This window comes from Neofelis nebulosa, chromosome 5, assembly GCF_028018385.1.
Source record: "Neofelis nebulosa isolate mNeoNeb1 chromosome 5, mNeoNeb1.pri, whole genome shotgun sequence".
NCBI classification, from domain to species: domain Eukaryota; kingdom Metazoa; phylum Chordata; class Mammalia; order Carnivora; family Felidae; genus Neofelis; species Neofelis nebulosa.
In genome coordinates, this window is record NC_080786.1 from 11445418 (window position 1) to 11464248 (window position 18831).

At 36.1% G+C, this 18831-nt stretch overlaps 1 protein-coding gene across 1 annotated transcript in view; it reads right to left on the minus strand.

The window, feature by feature from the left end:
* The window catches only part of STT3B (STT3 oligosaccharyltransferase complex catalytic subunit B), a 107518-nt gene that overhangs the window by 39348 nt on the left and 49339 nt on the right, over positions 1-18831 (minus strand). Inside the window, exon 3 of the mRNA XM_058729643.1 lies at positions 16829-17116. Coding sequence (XP_058585626.1) covers positions 16829-17116 — 288 coding nt within the window. The remainder of the gene's footprint in view (positions 1-16828; positions 17117-18831) is intronic.

Consider the following 18831-nt stretch of genomic DNA (forward strand, 5'->3'; position numbering starts at 1 on the left):
CCTTCTGTGACTTTGCAACATTAGTCTAGAAATAACTTTCCTGCAGTCCTCTTGATATGGTAACCAAAAGCCTCATACACATTGTAGAAGCTCCCTGCCACTGCACACCATACTACAAGTCACTAGCTCCCCATTCCTGAATTCCTATACTCCAGAGGGTGGTCAATTGCTTGTCAGGCAGCTCCAAGCCAGCTCTAGCTTGGCCTAACCATGAAACTTCTCTGGGGCTGGTAGGCTGAACCAGACCCTCTTCGAATGAAATCTGAATCCTTTCCAAGTTTGTCCTTCCTTGGGTACTTTCCCTCAGCCCTAGCAAATCATATACAGTTTCCTTCTATATTAGTTACTCTTCTATAGCAGTTAATAATTCTCTATATAAAATTCCCCTTATTTAATCTACTGGGATTGATGGGGCCCAGTCCTGTATAATCTACTACCAAAAAACCAAAATATATTTACAACTACTAAATATAGTCCATACCCTGAAATTTCCTCAAACTCTAAAACCAATTGTATAGGTTGAAAGAGAATGAGAAAAGGAAATGTACTATGAATCAAACATATTCCACTGTATTAATAATATACAGAAAAGTCTGCTAAGCTATGTTGGACACATTGTAAAACTGTAAGTCAGTCATGCCTCAACTGGAGAGGTAAGACGCAAAAGCGAGAACTACAGCCAAAGCCCAGTATGAGAGAGACCATGTGATGAGTACAGACACTGAGTGGCAAAAGGTCCTTATAGATCCCGAATGTCATTGGTAACAGAAATGCAAGTCAGGAGGCTAATATATGACTGAGTATTGAGATCCAAATTTACAGTGGTAGGAATGTGGACATAAAGGGGAGGCTATGTTCAAGGGCCAAATCAACATTTTTGGTGAACTAGAATTAGAGTAGTGCAGAAAAAGAAGTTGAGAACTCCTAGTTTCCTACCTTGAGGTACTACCCATCAGTGAGGAGGAGGAAGGCCAACAGATGGTAGATATGAATGGGTGGTTTTTTAAGTCAGTCTTTCACATGTTAATATTAAAACTCCTGAGTTAGAATTCTTCAACAATGGAAATATAAATCAAGAGAAAAAAATGCCTGGAAAATTCCCCAATATTAGGAAATTAAACAACATGCCTCTAAAGAGTCTAAAGGTCAAAGGAGAAATTGAGAATTAGAAAAAAATTTTAACTACATGACAATAAGAATACAACATATCGAAATATACAGAGTATAGCTAAAGCAATGATTAAAGTATAATTTAAATTTCATATCAGAAAAATAGAAACAGCTAGAATAACTTAAACATTAACCTCAACTAGCTAGAAAGGAGCAAACCAAATACAAAGTAGAATAATAAAAGTCAAGAATTCAGTGAAATAGAAAACAAATACAGAGAAAAATAAATGAAACCAAAAGTTGGATAAAATTTAACTAGACTGATAAGAAAAGAGAGAAGATACAAATGACCATTACTAAGAATAAGAGAGGTAATACCACTGCAGACTGTACAGAAATTCAAGAATTATAAAAGAATATGATGTATTTGTGCCAGAAAATCAGATCATTTATGTGATATGAAAATTTTCAAAAAAAGAGATCTTTTAAAGAAACAAAATCAGAACAGAACTGTGTCAATAAAAATTGAATTAGTAATTAAACAATCTTCCCAGGTTCAGATGGCTTCACTGGTGAAAAGTATCAACAGTTAAGGCAGGCACAATACCAATCCTATAAAAATTCTTTCAGAGAATAGACAGGGAAACACTCCCCTAACTTATTTTAGAAGCTCAGAATAACCTTGATATCAAAGCCAGACAAAGATATCACAAGAAAAGAAAACATATTAATATCCCTCATGGAAACAGAGAAAAAATTCTTAACAAAATAAAATCAACACAAAACCAACAATATAAAAAAAGATTATATGCCATAAACAAGTCCAATTTCTTCCATGAATTCAAAGTTGTTTTAACATTGGAAAAAAAAATTAATGCAGTGGTTCCCAACTGGGGAATAGGGACTGAATACTCCTGGCATCTAGCGTGTAGAGGGAAGGGATGCTGCTAAACATTCTACAACACACAAGACAAGAAATAACTGCCTGGCCCCAAATGTCAATAGTGTTGAAGGAGAGAAACCCTGAATTAATGTAATTAAGTACAAAATCATACAAATCCTCAATAGACACAAAAAAGCTACTGACAAAATCTAATACCCATTTATGGTAAAAATTCTCAAACTGAAAATATATAAAAACTTCCTCAAGCTATGATCAAGGACATCTGTAAAAAACAACTAACATTATACTTAATGGTGAAAGCCTGAATGCTTTCCTCTTAAAATCAGGAAAGAAAGGATGTGCAGTCTCACTGCTTCTATTGAACACGCTGCTTCTACTATACTGGTTCTAACCAGTACAATCAGGCAAGGTAAAAAAATTTAATTTATGCTCTCAGAAAGACATTGTTAAAAATATAAAAAAGACAAGCTACTGACTGAGAGCAGATGTTTGCAAAACATATATCTGATAGAGAATGTATTTCCAAAATATATAAAGAGCTCTTACAACTCAATAAGAAAACAACCCAACCAAAACATAGGCAAAAGGTTTGAAGAGACATTTCACCAAAGAAGAATCAGAATGGGAAATAAGCACATGAAAAGATGCTCAATTATTAGTCATTGGACTAAAGCAAATTAAAACCACGAGACACCACAACATACTTACTAGAATGGCTAAAATTTAAAAACCTGAACATACCATGTGCTGGTAAAAAAGTAAAAGCAATGCCTCATATTGTGATGGAGGGAATGAAAAGTAACAAAGCCACTCCGGAAAACTTTTTGGGAGCTGTTTATACGATTAAACTTGTACTTATAAACCAGCAACCCCACACCTAGGCACTTATTCAAGAGGAATACAAATATATGCCCATGTGCAACACTGTATGCAACTATTTATAGCCACTTTATTATCACCCAAAATTGGAAAACAAAATAAGCTACGGTACACTCATATCGTACAGCCATACATACTACTCAGCAATAAAAAACAGCAAACTACAAAATCATGCAACAACGGATGACTTACGCTAAGTGAAGCTAAGCAAGACATAAAGGGCCACCCTTTACTGTACTGTTTCTACAACACACCTTATGGAAACCAAACTCCCAAAGATATGTAGACAGAAATCAGACCTGTGGTTTCAAGGAATTTGGGTTAAGGAGAGGAATGATTACAAAGGCACAGGGGAAAAACCTTTAAAAAAAATTCTATAGGAGGCAATGATATATATGTATGCACTGTTCCTTGTACTATTTTATCTGTATCAGCCTTGTTGTTGGTGAATAGTAACAACAGAAGTAAAAATAAGCATGTACTCATCAATTTCTGTGTTCCTATAATGTTCTATACATTTACATGCATTAACTTACTTAAACTATGTAATGTAAGAACGATTATTACTTCTATTTTAGGGCTGATGTAACAGACATGCGGGTAGTTTCAACAACTTTCAATGAACATAGAAAAACAAAAAGAAAAAACAAACAAAAAAACCCAACTCTCAGTGACAATAGCTAATATTCAGAAAAGAAATATCCAGACCATGGTGGTTTGGCTTCAAAGACGGTATTCTTCACAACTTGCTCTTGATTTAAAAAAATAAACTAAACAAACAAGGTTAAGGGTGCCTGAGGGGCTCAGTTGGTTAAGGGCCTGACTCTTTTTTTTTTTTTTTTTTTTGGGACAGAGAGACAGAGCATGAACGGGGGAGGGGCAGAGAGAGGGAGACACAGAATCGGAAACAGGCTCCAGGCTCCGAGCCATCAGCCCAGAGCCTGACGCGGGGCTCGAACTCACGGACCGCGAGATCGTGACCTGGCTGAAGTCTGACGCTCAACCGACTGCGCCACCCAGGCGCCCCAAGGGCCTGACTCTTGATAAGGGCTAAGGTCATGAGCTTACAGTCTGGTTCCTGAGTTGGAGCCCTGCACTGGCTAGGGCTTTGCGCTGACAGTGCAGAGCCTGTTTGGGATTTGCTCTTCTCTCTCTCTCTCTCTCTCTCTCTCTGCCTCTCCTCTGCTCACGTGTGTGTGTGTGTGTGTGTGTGTGTGTGTGTGTGCGCTCTCTCTTTCTCAAGACAGAGAGAAAAAAAAGGTTAGAATCTATAGAACACGAATCTAAAAGCATATTAAAAATTGTCTGTGGGGGTGCCTGGGTGGCTCAGTCGGTTAAGTGTCAGACTTCTGCTCAGGTCATGATCTCGAGGTTTGTGAGTTCGAGCCCCACATCGGTCTCTGTGCTGACAGCTTGGAGCCTGGAGTCTGCTTCAGATTCTGTGTCTCCCTCTCTCTCTGTCCTTCCCCCACTTGCACTCACGCTCTCTCTCTCTCTCTCTCTCTCTCAAAAATAAACATTAAAAATTTTTTTTTCTTAAATGTCTGTCATCAGTGCTTTGAAAACAGAGTACTGTATCTTAAAAATTTTAAAGATGTAACTTGTAAAAAAAAGGTTCAGCAGTTGGTTTAAAAGTAAACACACCAGATGAGGAATCAGTAGACAACTTACATTTACATTTTAGCGATTACATATAAAATGTTTTTATCTTCATAATGTCATTTGGCTACAAACAACTTTTCAGAGTAGTCAGAGCTGTTAGTACTTTATTTTCAATTGGTAATGATCAGATATTAAATAAACGTAATTATCTATTGCAACTCTGTAGCCAAAACATTTTTATTTCATTTATAAGGAAAGTGAATGAGATTAAAGTGTCAAATACCTTGCCACAAGTCAGAAAACAGCTTTCTATGCCAGAACTCCAAACCAACTCATTTCAAATACTGAAGCTGTTTCCACTTTAAACCCAATTTATTTTAAGTATGTTAGTTTAAAAAATACAACAAAAAAACTCACTACATAATCTTTTAGTCCTTAGGATGCTTTTCATCATTTTGTCACTCCATCATTCTTAAAACCAATATGATAACTCAAAATGCTCAACATCACTCATCATCAGGGAAATACAGTTCAAAATCACAATGAGATACCACCTCACACCTGTCAGAATGGCTAACATGAACAACTCAGGCAACAACAGATGTTGGCGAGGATGCGGAGAAAGAGGATCTCTTTTGCACTGCTGGTGGGAATGCAAACTGGTGCGGCCACTCTGGAAAACAGTATGGAGGTTCCTCAAAAAATTAAAAGTAGAACTATCCTACGACCCAGCAGTTGCACTACTAGGTATTTACCCAAGGGATACAGGTGTGCTGTTTCAGAGGGGCACCCGCACCCCAATGTTTATAGCAGCACTATCAACAATAGCCAAAGTATGGAAAGAGCCCAATGTCCATCGATGGATGAATGCACAAAGAAGATGTGGTGTGTGTGTGTGTATGTGTGTATACACACATACACACACACACACACACACACACACACACAATGGAGTATTACTCGGCAATCAAAAAGAATGAAATCTTGCCATTTGCATCTATGTGGATGGAACTGGAAGGTATTATGCTAAGTGAAATTAGTCAGAGAAAGACAAAAATCATATGACTTCACTCACATGAGGACTTGAAGAGACAAAACAGATGAACATAAAGGAAGGGAAACAAAAATAATATAAAAACAGAGGGGGACAAAACAGAAGAGACTCATAAATGTGGAGAACAAACTGAGGGTTACTGGAGGGGTTTTGGGAGGGGGGATGGGCTAAATGGGTAAGAGGCACTAAGGAATCTCCTGAAATCACTGTTGCACTATATGCTAACTAATTTGGATGTAAATTTAAAAAAATAAAAAAGTAAAATTAAAAAAAAAAAAAAAAAGCAATATGATAACTCACAATTTCCCCTACCAGGTCACCAACTTCATTTAACTCTAAATAATCAACATATATAAAAGCACCAGTTCCACACTGTGTTCTATAAAAGCATCTGTTGAATTAATTAAAAAAAAAAATTAAGCCGCTTAAAAAAAGAATGTTGTAATGGAGAACTCGGAAATAAAATTCATATGGAAATACAAAGGACCTTAAATGGCCAAACAAAAATTATTAGTGTATACAAGTATTTTTTTTTTAATGCTTATTTATTTTGAGAAAGAGCAAACAGGGAAGGGGCAGACAGAGAGGGAGAGAGAATGTCTGAAGCAGGGCTCAGAGACTGACACAGGGCTCAAACTCATGAACCATGAGATCATGACCCAAGCCAAAATCAAGAGTTGGACACTTAACTGACTGAGCCACTTAGGCACCCCAAGAGCTAGTATTATTTTAACTTTGATTTATAACTCCAAATTTAGTCTTCTACATACTTTAAGAAACTAATACAAAGAATTATTAGTTTATGTTTTTGCACACACAATGTATAAAAATCTAATTTTGTGACATTGCCAATCAAAAGGGGGTAGGAACAGAGTTGTGAGAAGATTTTTATATATTATTAAAGATGAGCTAGTATAAACTGAAATAAGAGTAGTATAGTATTAGATTGCTAAATGTAACCCCCACGATAACCACAAAGAAAACAGCAAGAACATATACACAAAAGGAAATGAGAAATGCATTTAAACATTTCACTACAAAAAAACGAAAGACAAAAGACAATAATAAAGGAAATGAGACAGAAAAACTACTAGGCATATGAAAATAAGTAGCAAAATGACAGAAATAAGGTCCTTCTTATCAATAATTACTTTAGATTAAATTACACTCTCCAGTCAAGACAAAGACTGGTGGAATAGATAACAACACATGGTACAACTATATTCTGCCTCCCAGACACTCACTTTAGATCTAAAGACACAAATATACTGAAACTTAAAAGGATGGAAAAAGATATTCCATGCAAACAGTAATGAACTGTTACTATACAGAGAATGGGTGACTATACTAATGTCAGACACAACAAACTTTACATCAAAAAAGGTTTCAAGACAAAAAGGACAATATATATTAACAAAACTTGCAATGCTGTAAGTATAACAATTACAACATTTAGACACTTCATGACAGACCATCAAAATACATGAAGCAAAAACTGACAGAAATTAAGTGAGAAACAGTTCTATAATAGTTGGGGATTTCAATACACCACTAGATAACTGGTAGAACCAGAAAGAAGAAACCGAGGAGTTCACATAATACGCCAAATAGACCCAATAAGAAAAAGGACACGCATTCCACTCAAGTACACATGGGACATATTCTAGGATAGACCATATCTTAGGCAACAGATTAATTCTACAGAGATAGATACAGCAGAATACATATTCTCTGACCACAACTGGGTAAAATTAGAAACCAATAACAGAAGTGAAATGAGAAAATTCACAATTTTGTGGAAATTAAACAAAATGCCCTTAACAACCAATGGATGAAAGAAGAAATAACAGGGAAATTTAAAAATACTTACAGAGGAAAGAAACTGAAAACACAACACACCAAAACTCATGGGAGGTTGCAAAGTAGTGCTAAGAGAAAAAATACCTATAAACACATCATTAAAAAACAAAACAAACAAAAAAACCAGATTTCAAATTAACAACCTAACAGTAAAACTTAAGGAACTAGACAAAGAACAAACTAAACCCAAAACTACTAAAGAAAGAACATAATAAAAATTAGAAGTAAGCAAAATAAAGAATAAAAATAATAATAAAATCAATGAAACCAAAAAGGAGTCCTTTGAAAACATCAACAGAATTGACAAATCTTTAGCTAGGTACACTAAGAAAAAAAAAAAGAAAGTCAAATCACCACATCAGAAATGAAAATGTAGGGGCGCCTGGGTGGCGCAGTCGGTTAAGCGTCCGACTTCAGCCAGGTCACGATCTCGCGGTCCGTGAGTTCGAGCCCCGCGTCAGGCTCTGGGCTGATGGCTCAGAGCCTGGAGCCTGTTTCCGCTTCTGTGCCTCCCTCTCTCTCTGCCCCTCCCCCGTTCATGCTCTGTCTCTCTCTGTCCCAAAAATAAAAAAAAAAAAAAAAAAAAAAAGAAATGAAAATGTAAACATTACTACTAATTCTGTAGAAATTAAAAGGATCATAAGAAAGTGCTATGAATAACTGTACTCTAACAAACTGGATAACTGAGATGAAACAGGACAAATTCCTATACATATAAAATCTACTAATACTAAATCACATAGAAACAGAAAATCTGAATAGACTTATAACTAATAAAGAGATTGGACCAGTAATCAAAAATCTCTCAACAAAGGGGCACTCGGGTGGCTCAGTCAGTTGAGCGTCCAACTTCAGCTCAGGTCATGATCTTGCAGTCTGTGAGTTTGAGCCCCATGCCGGGCTCTGTGCTGACAGCTCAGAGCCTGGAGCCTGCTTCGGATTCTGTGTCTCCCTCTCTCTCTGCCCCCAAAATAAATTTTTTTTAATAAAAAAATAAAATTCTTAACAAAGAAAAGCCCAGGACCTGATGGCTTCATTGGTAAATTTTACAAAACTTTAAAAGAACTAATATTGATACTTCTCAAAATTTTCTAAAACACTGAAGAGGATGAAGCGTTCCCAATTCATTCCATCAAACCAACATTATACCCTGATACCAAAGCCAGACAGAAACACCACAAGAAAACCTACTGACCAATTATCACCCATGAACACTGATGCAAAAACCCTCAACAGAATACTAAAAACCAAATTTAGCAAGTATGAATTCCCAGAGAGATTGAATACCAGCAGTATTCAGCCAAGAGAAAGAAAAAGGGTCATAAAGAAATATAGAAGACAGAAAATCCAAGAAAAACAGTGAAATAAACTGATATTTAAGATTTCAAAGACAACCTCTCAGAAATAGTTATCAATCTACATGTTGAAAGAGAGCACCATTACCAGAAAGGTCAATTCTGGGACACATCTAGAAAATTTATTATTTTAATGATATTGAAAAAAAAATTACTTCAGGAAAAAAAAAGACCACTTTTCTTATGAAACAATGAAATTAGGTTCTTGACAGTATGAAGCAAAATAAAATGCAGGTGGTACGATTTTAATAAATTCAAGCAAAGAATGTATGACCTAGAATTTTATATCCAGCTCAACTCTCAAGCTATCAAAAAACAGGTTTAAACCTGCAAGGACTTGAGGAATGAATACTATTCTTATGAGACTCTCCTAAGGAGTCCTCTAGAGGAATATCTCAGTCCAACTGAGAAATATGTATAAAAAATATTTTAAAATATGAGTATACAAAGTATCATGTACTAATATATAACATATATTACATATTTAATAACAGTGTATGTTAATATACCATATATAATAAAGGTCATATATGAAAAACCCACAGCAAACATACTAAATAGTGAAAGACTGAAGCTTTTCCTGTAAGATCAGGAACAAGACAAGGCCCACTTTCACAACCCCCCCCCCCCCCACTTTCACAACTTCTTTGCAACATACTACAGTTGACCACTGAAAAACGCAGGGATTAGGGGCACTGACATTCACACAATCGCAAATCTGCATATACCTTTTAACTCCTCCAAACTTTACTAATAGCCTACTGTTGACTGGAAGCCTTACCCCTAACATAATCAGTTAATCGACACATATTTTGTATGTTGCATCTATTTTATAATGTACTCTTACAATAAAGTAAGCAAAATATTTTACTTTAATGTTTATTTATTTTAGGAGAGAGAGAGTGTAAGCGGGCATAGAGAGAGGAAGAGAGAGAATCCCAAGCAGGTTCCATGCTCAGAGCAGAGCCTTGATCCTACAACGATGAGATCATGACCTGACCCAAAATCAAGAGTCAGTCACTTAACCAATTGAGCCACCCAGGTGCCCATGGAAAATATTTAAAAAATCATAAGAAAAGAAAAACACATTTATATACTGAACTGTATTTATCCAAAAAAACCCCATATAAGTGGATTGGTGTTGTTCAAGGGTCATTTGTACTTGAAGTTCTAACCAGAGCTATCAGGCAAGAAAAAGAAAAGGTATCCAAATTAGAAATAAGTAAAATGATTGTTTCCAAATTGTATGATCTTCTATGCAGAAAATTCCAGATTACACACACACACACACACACACTGTTAGATCTAATAAATGAATTCAGCTAAATAGTGGGATACACAAAACCAATACATAAACATCAGCTGTATTTCTATATATTGACAATGAACAATCTGAAAAGGAAATTACTGAAAAAAAAATCCAATTTCAATAGTATCAAAATGAATAAAATAATACATATGAATTAACTAATGAGGTAAAAGACTTATACAACTCTAAAACATCATCATAAAAAATTAAAGGCATAAATAAATGGAAATGTACCATGCTCTTTCATGAACTGGAAGACAATAATAAGATGATAGTATTCAAAGTAATCTATGAAGGTTAATGTATTCTGATTCAAAATCCCAATGATGTTTTTTTGCAAAAGTATAAACCCCATTCTAAAATTCATATAGCATCTCAAAACAACTCTAATAACCAAAGTATCTTGAAAAAGAACAAAGCCAGACAAAATACACTTCCTGATTTTAAAACTTACTAAAAAGCTACAGTAATCAAAATAGTCTGGTGCTGGCTTTATAAAGACCTACAGACAGACAAGAAGAGCAGAATAAAGAACCCAGAAATAAATCTCTGCATATATGGTCAAATGATACTCAACAAGAGTCCCAAGATCATTAAATGGGGGAAAGGATAATCTTCAACAAATGGTGCTGAGAAAGGTGGACATCTGTGCAAAAATAATGATGTTGAACCCTTACCTAACACCATATACAAAATTCACTCAGAGAGAAATCTAAGACCAAAAACTCTTAGAAGAAAACACATGGCAAAAGCTTCATGACATTAAATTTGGCAGTCATTTCTCAGATAGGACACCAAAGGCACAGCAACAAAAGAAAAGATAAACAAATTGAACTTCAAGGAAAATTAAAACTTGTGCATCAAAAGACAATGTCAACAGAGTAAAAAAGGCAACCCACAGAATGGGAGAAAATATTCAAAAGTCATGCATTTTAGAAAGGATTGATATCAAGAATATACAGAGAACTTCTAAAACTGATCAACAACAACAAAACCTGATTCAAAAAACAGGCAAAGGATATGAATAAACATTTCTCCACATATACAAATGGTGCAATTTTTGAAAAACCTATGGCCTTTTTATGTAAAGTTTACTTATTATTTTGAGAGAGAGGGAGAAAGAACGAATGGGGGAGGGGGCAGAGAGTGAAGAGAGAGCAAGAAACCCAAGCAGGCTCTGCATCGCCAGGACAGAGCTCAGAGCCCAATGTGGGGCTCAAACTCAGGAACCATGAGATCATGACCTGAGCTGAAGTCAGATACTTAAATGACTACGCCACCCATGTGCCACTACCAATGGCCTTTTAACCACAAGCAAAGATGCTCAACATCATTAGATACCAGGGAAATGCAAATAAAAACTACAATGAGATACCACAGGTTTTGGCAAGGATGTGGCAAAATTGGAATCCTGTGTACTGTTGATGGGAATGTAAACTGGTACTACAGTGGCTACAGAAAAAGAATGGTTAATTCTTCAACAAACTGAAAACAGAACTGTCACATGACCTGGCAATTTCATTTCTGGGCAAATACCCCAAAGAATTGAGAGCAGGATCTCACAAATACCCATACACCTATGTTCACAGCAACATTATTCACAATAGGTAAAATACAAAATCAACCTAAGTATCCATCAACAGATGAATGGATAAACAACATGTGGTATATAAACATAATGGAATGTTATCCAGCCTTAAAAAAGAAGGAAATTCTGTTTTGTGCTACAACATGTATGGACCTTGAGGACATTATATTATGCTAAGTGAAATAAGCCAGTGACAAAAAGACAAAATTGTATCATTCCACTTGTATGAGATACTCAAGGTAATCAAAAATCACAGAGACTGAGTAGAATGGTGGTTGTCAGGGGATGGGGGGAGCGAAGAATGGGGAATTATTGTTTAATGGATGTAGTTTCAGGTTTTGCAAGGTGAAAAGCTATGGAGATGGACAGCAGTGATGGTGAATGTATTTAACATTACTGAATTCTACACTTGTAAATGGTTAAATTTTTTTTTTTTAATTTTTTTTTTTTTTAACGTTTATTTATTTTTGAGACAGAGAGAGACAGAGCATGAACAGGGGAGGGTCACAGAGAGAGGGAGACACAGAATCTGAAACAGGCTCCAGGCTCTGAGCGGTCAGCACAGAGCCTGACGCGGGGCTCGAACCCACCGACCGCGAGATTGTGACCTGAGCCGAAGTCGGACGCTTAACCGACCAAGCCACCCAGGGACCCCAATGGTTAAGTTTTTTTAATGTTTATTTTGAGAGGGGGAGCATGAGCAGGGCAGGGGCAGAGAGAGAGGGAGAGAAAGAATCCCAAGCAGGCTCTGTGCTGTTAGTACAGAACCTGACGTGGGACTCAATGCCACGCACGAACCGTGAGATCATGACCTGAGCTGAAATCAAGAGTCAGACACTTAACCGACTGAGCCATCTAGGCACCTCTAAATGGTTAAATTTCATGTTATGTGTATTTTACTATAATAAAAAGAAACCATATGAGATACCACTTCATGCCAATAGGTGATATCTTAAAACGCACACACACACACACACACACACACCCACACCCACACACAGAAAACATTAAGTATTGGCAAAGATTTAGAGACATTAAAAGTTTCCTACGTTGTTGGGAGGAATGTAAAATGCTGCAACCACTGTGGGAAACAGTCTCGAGGTTTCTCAAAAAGCTAACCAGAGTTACCATGTGAACCAACAATTTTACTCTTAGACATATACTAAAGAGAAATGAAAACATACATCCCCCAAAAAACTTGGTACACAAAAGTTAGCAGCATTATTCATTACAATCAATATGTGAGAAAAACTCAATGTCCCATCAACTGATGATAGTTAAAAAAAAAATTGCAGTATATCCATATAATGAATTATTTATCCATTAAAAGAAATGAAGTATTGATACATGTCAGTAACATGAATGATTATGCTAAGTGAATGGGAGCCAAACATAAAAGCGCATACATTTAAAAAAAATGTTTGTTTATTCACTTTGGAAGGTGGGGGCAGAAAGAGAGGGAGAAAGAATCCCAAGCAGGCTCCGCGCTATTAGTGCAGAGCCCGACACAGGGCCGGAACCCAGGAACCGCGGTATCATAACCAAGGCCTAGTTCAAGAATCCAAAGTGCAACCGACTGAGTCACCCAGGCGCCCCCACCCCATCCAGACTTCTAAATGAGAATACCTATTTGCTTGTTGATTTTATTAACATTTTTTTACTCACATAGCAAACTCCTTCAAAGTCCTTCCTCAAAATCACCCCTACTGCATGAAGTTGGTGCATATGATGGATATATGCTATATTTTTATACTTTCATTATAAACGGGTATAAACAACATATGGCATAATTTGTACTGCTTAAAATTTAAATAAGGATATTATACTGTACATATCCTACCTCAACTTATTTTTCCACTCGGCAGTATACTGTCAAGATCTATCAACGTTCGTACATACTTCTATAATTTAAAAAATTGCATGTCATTTGAAAGGCCTTAAACAGATGTTCCAAAACATTTTTTTCTCAGCTGCACAAAATAAACTAAAAAAGTTTGTTTTTAAACATTTTCGGGTGAATATACAGCAGCATTAGCAGCATCCTACTGCTTGTCAGCATCTTCATCTTCACAGGTGTTTTCTTCTGAAACTCAGTGTCAAGTAACCATCTGACTGATCTGTTCTTCTCTGGAATTCCTTGCCAAAGTGAAAATATGCAAGAGCTCAGTAATTTTAAAAGATGAAATTTATTCAAGAGAAAAATAATGCTTCCACTCACCTAGCTACCTAAAAACATACTCAACGTATAAAAAATATATTCACATGTAATAATTTTGGCAGTTTTCAACATGAAAGGGCATGAGCATAGGCTACAGGTAAATTAACAGACAAACAAACAACTAAATACATGCAAGCTTTAAGCTGAAGCCAGTACTAAGTAACATCCTTTTACACGTTAAAAAGAACATTAAGTTTATAGAACTTGGCAACATACTTCTGGTTTCTAGTTTCAGAAGTACAGAATCATTCCATTCTAACAAAAAGTAAAAAGCTGAACAGACTAAAAAATCAACAACTCTTGGATCTGTAAGCGAGGAAATGACAGAGGACAAACTGGAGTAGCCAACCAGCCCTATCTACTTACGGAAGGCAGGTGGGGGGCAGGGGGGGGGGGGGGACACTGGTCAAGTTTACAGTCCAGCTTACTAAAAGACAGCTAATCCTAGAACTACAAAATGTTTTCTCTCTCCACACACCTCACATCCACTTTACTAAAGGCTTATTTACCATAATTCCTTTTACCTAGCAGATCATGTCTGGCTATGAGAAAAATATTGCAAAGTATACCAAAAGGCAAAAAACACAAGTTGAAGAGACAGAGCAAGCATCAGAACCACATACGACAAACATATTGGAATTATGAGATCAGAAATGTAAAACAATTACATTAATTACATTAATTGATTAATATGCTAGGGGCTCTAATGCATAAAGTAGACAGCATGCAGGAATAGATGGGTGATGTAAGTAGAGAGACAAATCTTAGGAAAGAACCAAAAAGCAATGTTAGAGATAAAAAATACTGTAACAAAAATGAAGAATGCCCTTGATGGGCTTATTAATGGACTGAACACAGCTGAGGAAAGAATCTCTGAACTAGAGGGTATCAACAGCAACCTCCAAAACTGAAAAGAAAAGAGAACAAAGACTGGAACAAAACAGAACAGAAAATCCAAGGGCTGTGGAACAACAACAAAATGTGTGATATACATGTGTGGAAATACCAGAAAAAAGAGAGAAAGGAATAAATATTTGAAACAATGACAGAAAATTTCTCCAAATCGATGTCAGACACCAAACCACAGATCAAGCACTAATGAATAAATGCCAAAAAGAATCCAACTACCCTGTACCAGGCACATCTTATCAAACTACAGAAAATTAAAAGTAAAGAAAAAATGCTGAACAAGAAACAGTAAAGACACCTTACCCAAAGTAGAACAAAGATAAGAATTACAGGACTTCTAGCCAGAAGAAGCCTGCTTCAGATTGTCTGTTCCCCTATCTCTCTGCCCCTGCTCCTGCCCCACTTGTGCGTGTACGCTCTCTCTCTCAAAAAACAAATAAAACATTAAAAAACACCCCCAAAACAGTAAGTCTCTAGCCACACTAAGAAAAAAAAGAACACATAAATTACTACTTTTAGAAATGAATGAAGTGATGTCACTACAGTTCCCATGGGCATTTATTAAAAAAAAAAAAAATAAAGGAATACTATGAATAACCTTATGCCCACAAATTTGAGAACCTAAATTAAACGGACCAATTCCCTGAAAGACAAAAATCTGCCAAAACTCACACAAGAAGGAGACAGTCTAAAGAAATCTGTATCCTTTAAAGAAATTGAACCCATAATTAATAACCTTCTAAAACAGAAAGCAAAAGGCCAAGGTGGGTACACTGATGAATTCTACCAAAATTTAAGGAAGAAATTACACCAATTCTCTACAATCTTTCAGAAAATAGAAGTAAGGGGAATACCTCCTCATTCCATGAGACTAGTATGATCCTAATATCAAAACCAGGCAAAGACATTAAAAGAACACTACAGAGCCATATGTATTATGAACACAGATGTAAAAATCCTCAACAAAGTATTAGCAAATCAAATCCAGCAATGTACTGTAAGAATTATATACTATCATCAAGTGAGATTTATCCCTGGTATGAAAAGCTGGTTCAACATTTGAAAATTAATTAAAGGGTGCCTGGGTGGCTCAATCTTTAGGTGTCTGATTTCAGCTCAGGTCATAATCTCACGGGTTCATGAGTTTAAGCCCCACATCGGGCTCTCTGCTATTAGCTCATGCTTCAGATCCTCTGTCCCCATCTCTCTGCCCCTCTCCACTTCACTCGTTCTCTCTTTTGCTCTCTTAAAATAAATGAACTTAAAAAAATTAGTTTATCACATCAAAAAACTCAAGGAAAAAAGATCATGTAACTTTTATCAATACAGAAAAAACATTTGAAAAAATCTATCCATTCATGATAAAATCTCTCAGCAAATTAATAATAGAGTGGAACCTCCTCAACTTGATGATATCTACCAAAAATCTATAGCTAACATCACACTTAATGTTGAGAAGTTCAAAGCTTTCCCACTAAGATCAGGAAGAAGTTAACAATGTCCCCTCTCACCACTCCTTTTGAACATCGTATTGGAAGTACTAGCTAATGCAATAAGACAAGAAAGGGAAATATAGGGTATATAAATTGGTAAGAAATAACTTGGTAAAAGCAAAGTAATGCTAGTTTTGCAACAGAATTCAAAATCCCAAGTCACTAAATCATATTTCAACTTATCTTAAGTATTTTTGACCCCTCTCTCCACCCAAAAAGAAACAAAATCAATAGATGCTTTCTGTCATCCTCTTTTTTGGAGCTATGACATATAAAGGATATTATCATCATCTGTTAAAACAGGCATAACAAGATTCTTGTAAAAAATCTTATATGCACACAGGGGTGGGAGGGGAAGAGGAAGGGAGAATGCACACATGAGCAGTACCTGACATTTTAAAATGTTATGGCATTATTAAGTTGATTATGAATAGAAATAGATCCCTATATGGAACTATAATTGATAAAGGACAAATGTATACAACCTACAGCATTTCCACAGAGTTCATGAGTATTAAATGGTAGCAAAACATTAAGTGTTACTTACCCATAAGTAGTATGTGAACTGAAGTGCAAAAATAGCAATGCCTTCATTATCAAAGGAGCCAGCTACTGAGCGAGAAATGTAACCTGGCACAATAGCAATAAAACAAGCAGCTAAAAGTCCTGCTCCTTGGTTCCAAAGTTCTCTGGTAAGCAGGAAAGTAGATATAGATGTAAGGCCGCTAAAAGTCGGTGCAAGGAACACACATACGTCTCTTATATGAACTGTTATGTTCAATGTATTTAAAATCCAATGGATGAGGCCAGCTGTTATCATCAACCCTGGGTAAACCTAGGAAGACAAAAATGGAAAATTTAACTGCATATAAAATAAGGGAATTAAAAAGACTAACATAAGTTCTTTTCTTTATTATTACATATTGTTTATAGTAAGTTTGAGAATAAGATCTCAAAACAGTTTGCCTTCTTCACTGAACTTCTACACTACAAAACTAAATGCTCTTTTGTATTGGATACAAAGGAAAAGCTTATAAATGGAGCAATACATATTTAAATAAACGATCAGATAGACTGATTAAAACTGAAAATGTTTAGAAATAGAAAACTGTCGGCAACTTTCTTATAGATTCTACTATTTTTTCACTAGAAAACAGAGTCTTCGTCTAACTTACTCTTTTAAAAAAAATTTTTTTTTTTACATTTACTTTTGAGAAACAGAGTGAGACAAAGTGTGAACGGGGGAGGGGTAGAGAGAAAAGGAGACACAGAATCTGAAGCAGGCTCCAGGCTCTGAGCAAGGGGTCAGCACAGAGCCTGATGCGGGGCTCGAAGCCACAAACTGTGAGATCATGACCTGAGCCCAAGTCAGACGCTCAATCGACTGAGCCACCCAGGTGCCCCCTAACTTACTCTTAAGTTTAGGGTTTTAACAGGCTCCAACGTGGCCCACACTTTTGTGTATGTAAGGGGAGTGAGAAAAAAAGAGAAGAAAAGTTATGTGCCATATTATTTAAGTGTCTTCCCGCCTTCCAAAGCCAAGATTTGGAATGTAAACAACTCTAAATAGGGAAACAAAACAAAACAAAAAATACAACTAGTCAATTGGTGAATTCAAAGATAATTATTTTGGGATCCTGAAAGGTTGAACATTTTTACACCACTTAGTATTTAAGGCTGGAAGAGAATAACAAGAAACTACAAGAGGCCAATTAAACCTTACCCTAAAAGGGGAACATGATAACATTAGGAGAATTCAGAGAAAAATAAGTAGGATGTTATTTTTGAGCTATTCATAGGTGATTAAATGTGTATTTACATTTCCATCCTTATCTAACACCTGAAAGATTCTTTCCTTTCTTTTATCACAGAAACTACAAAAAAAAAAGTTACGTTTCTTTTCCTAGCTATACTGATTAAAAGTGCAAACCCTCTATGGTCTTTAACTCCTTCCCTTGCTTCTTCTCCTTAGCACTTACCACCATTTAACATACTTCTCGTTACTTTATTTATTATCAATTAAACTCAACACCCTTAAAAGAATATAAACTCTGGAAGAGCAGGAAAAGTTTCCCCAGCACCCAGAACAACAATTAGCATAAAAGAGATGCACAATACCTATTCAGTGCACGGAAGGAGAATGTGATTAAAGAAGGGGGTAAAGTGTGGCAATCATCACAATTCTTAAAAACTAAAATTTTGTGCTTTTTCACATAGAATACCAGGTCCCAACGCACAATTTTGACAGCCATATTAAAAAACAAAATGAAAATGAATCTGAAAGTACCTCTTAAGGTAGTCAATACATCCAAGATAATATGGCAGACTAAGCTGATACACAAAATATAGCCAAAATACATACAAGTAGAGGAGCAAAGGACCTTAAAAACCAACCAAACAAAAACACCCACCCAACAACAACAAAAACATATTTAAGCTCACAAGAAAGGGAAGCGTCTAGATGCCAAAAACACAGAAGGAATTTAAAGTAGGTTCTGATGCCAAGGGAGCCCCAATGAGAAAAGAAAAACACTCCAGGCTGGACACACA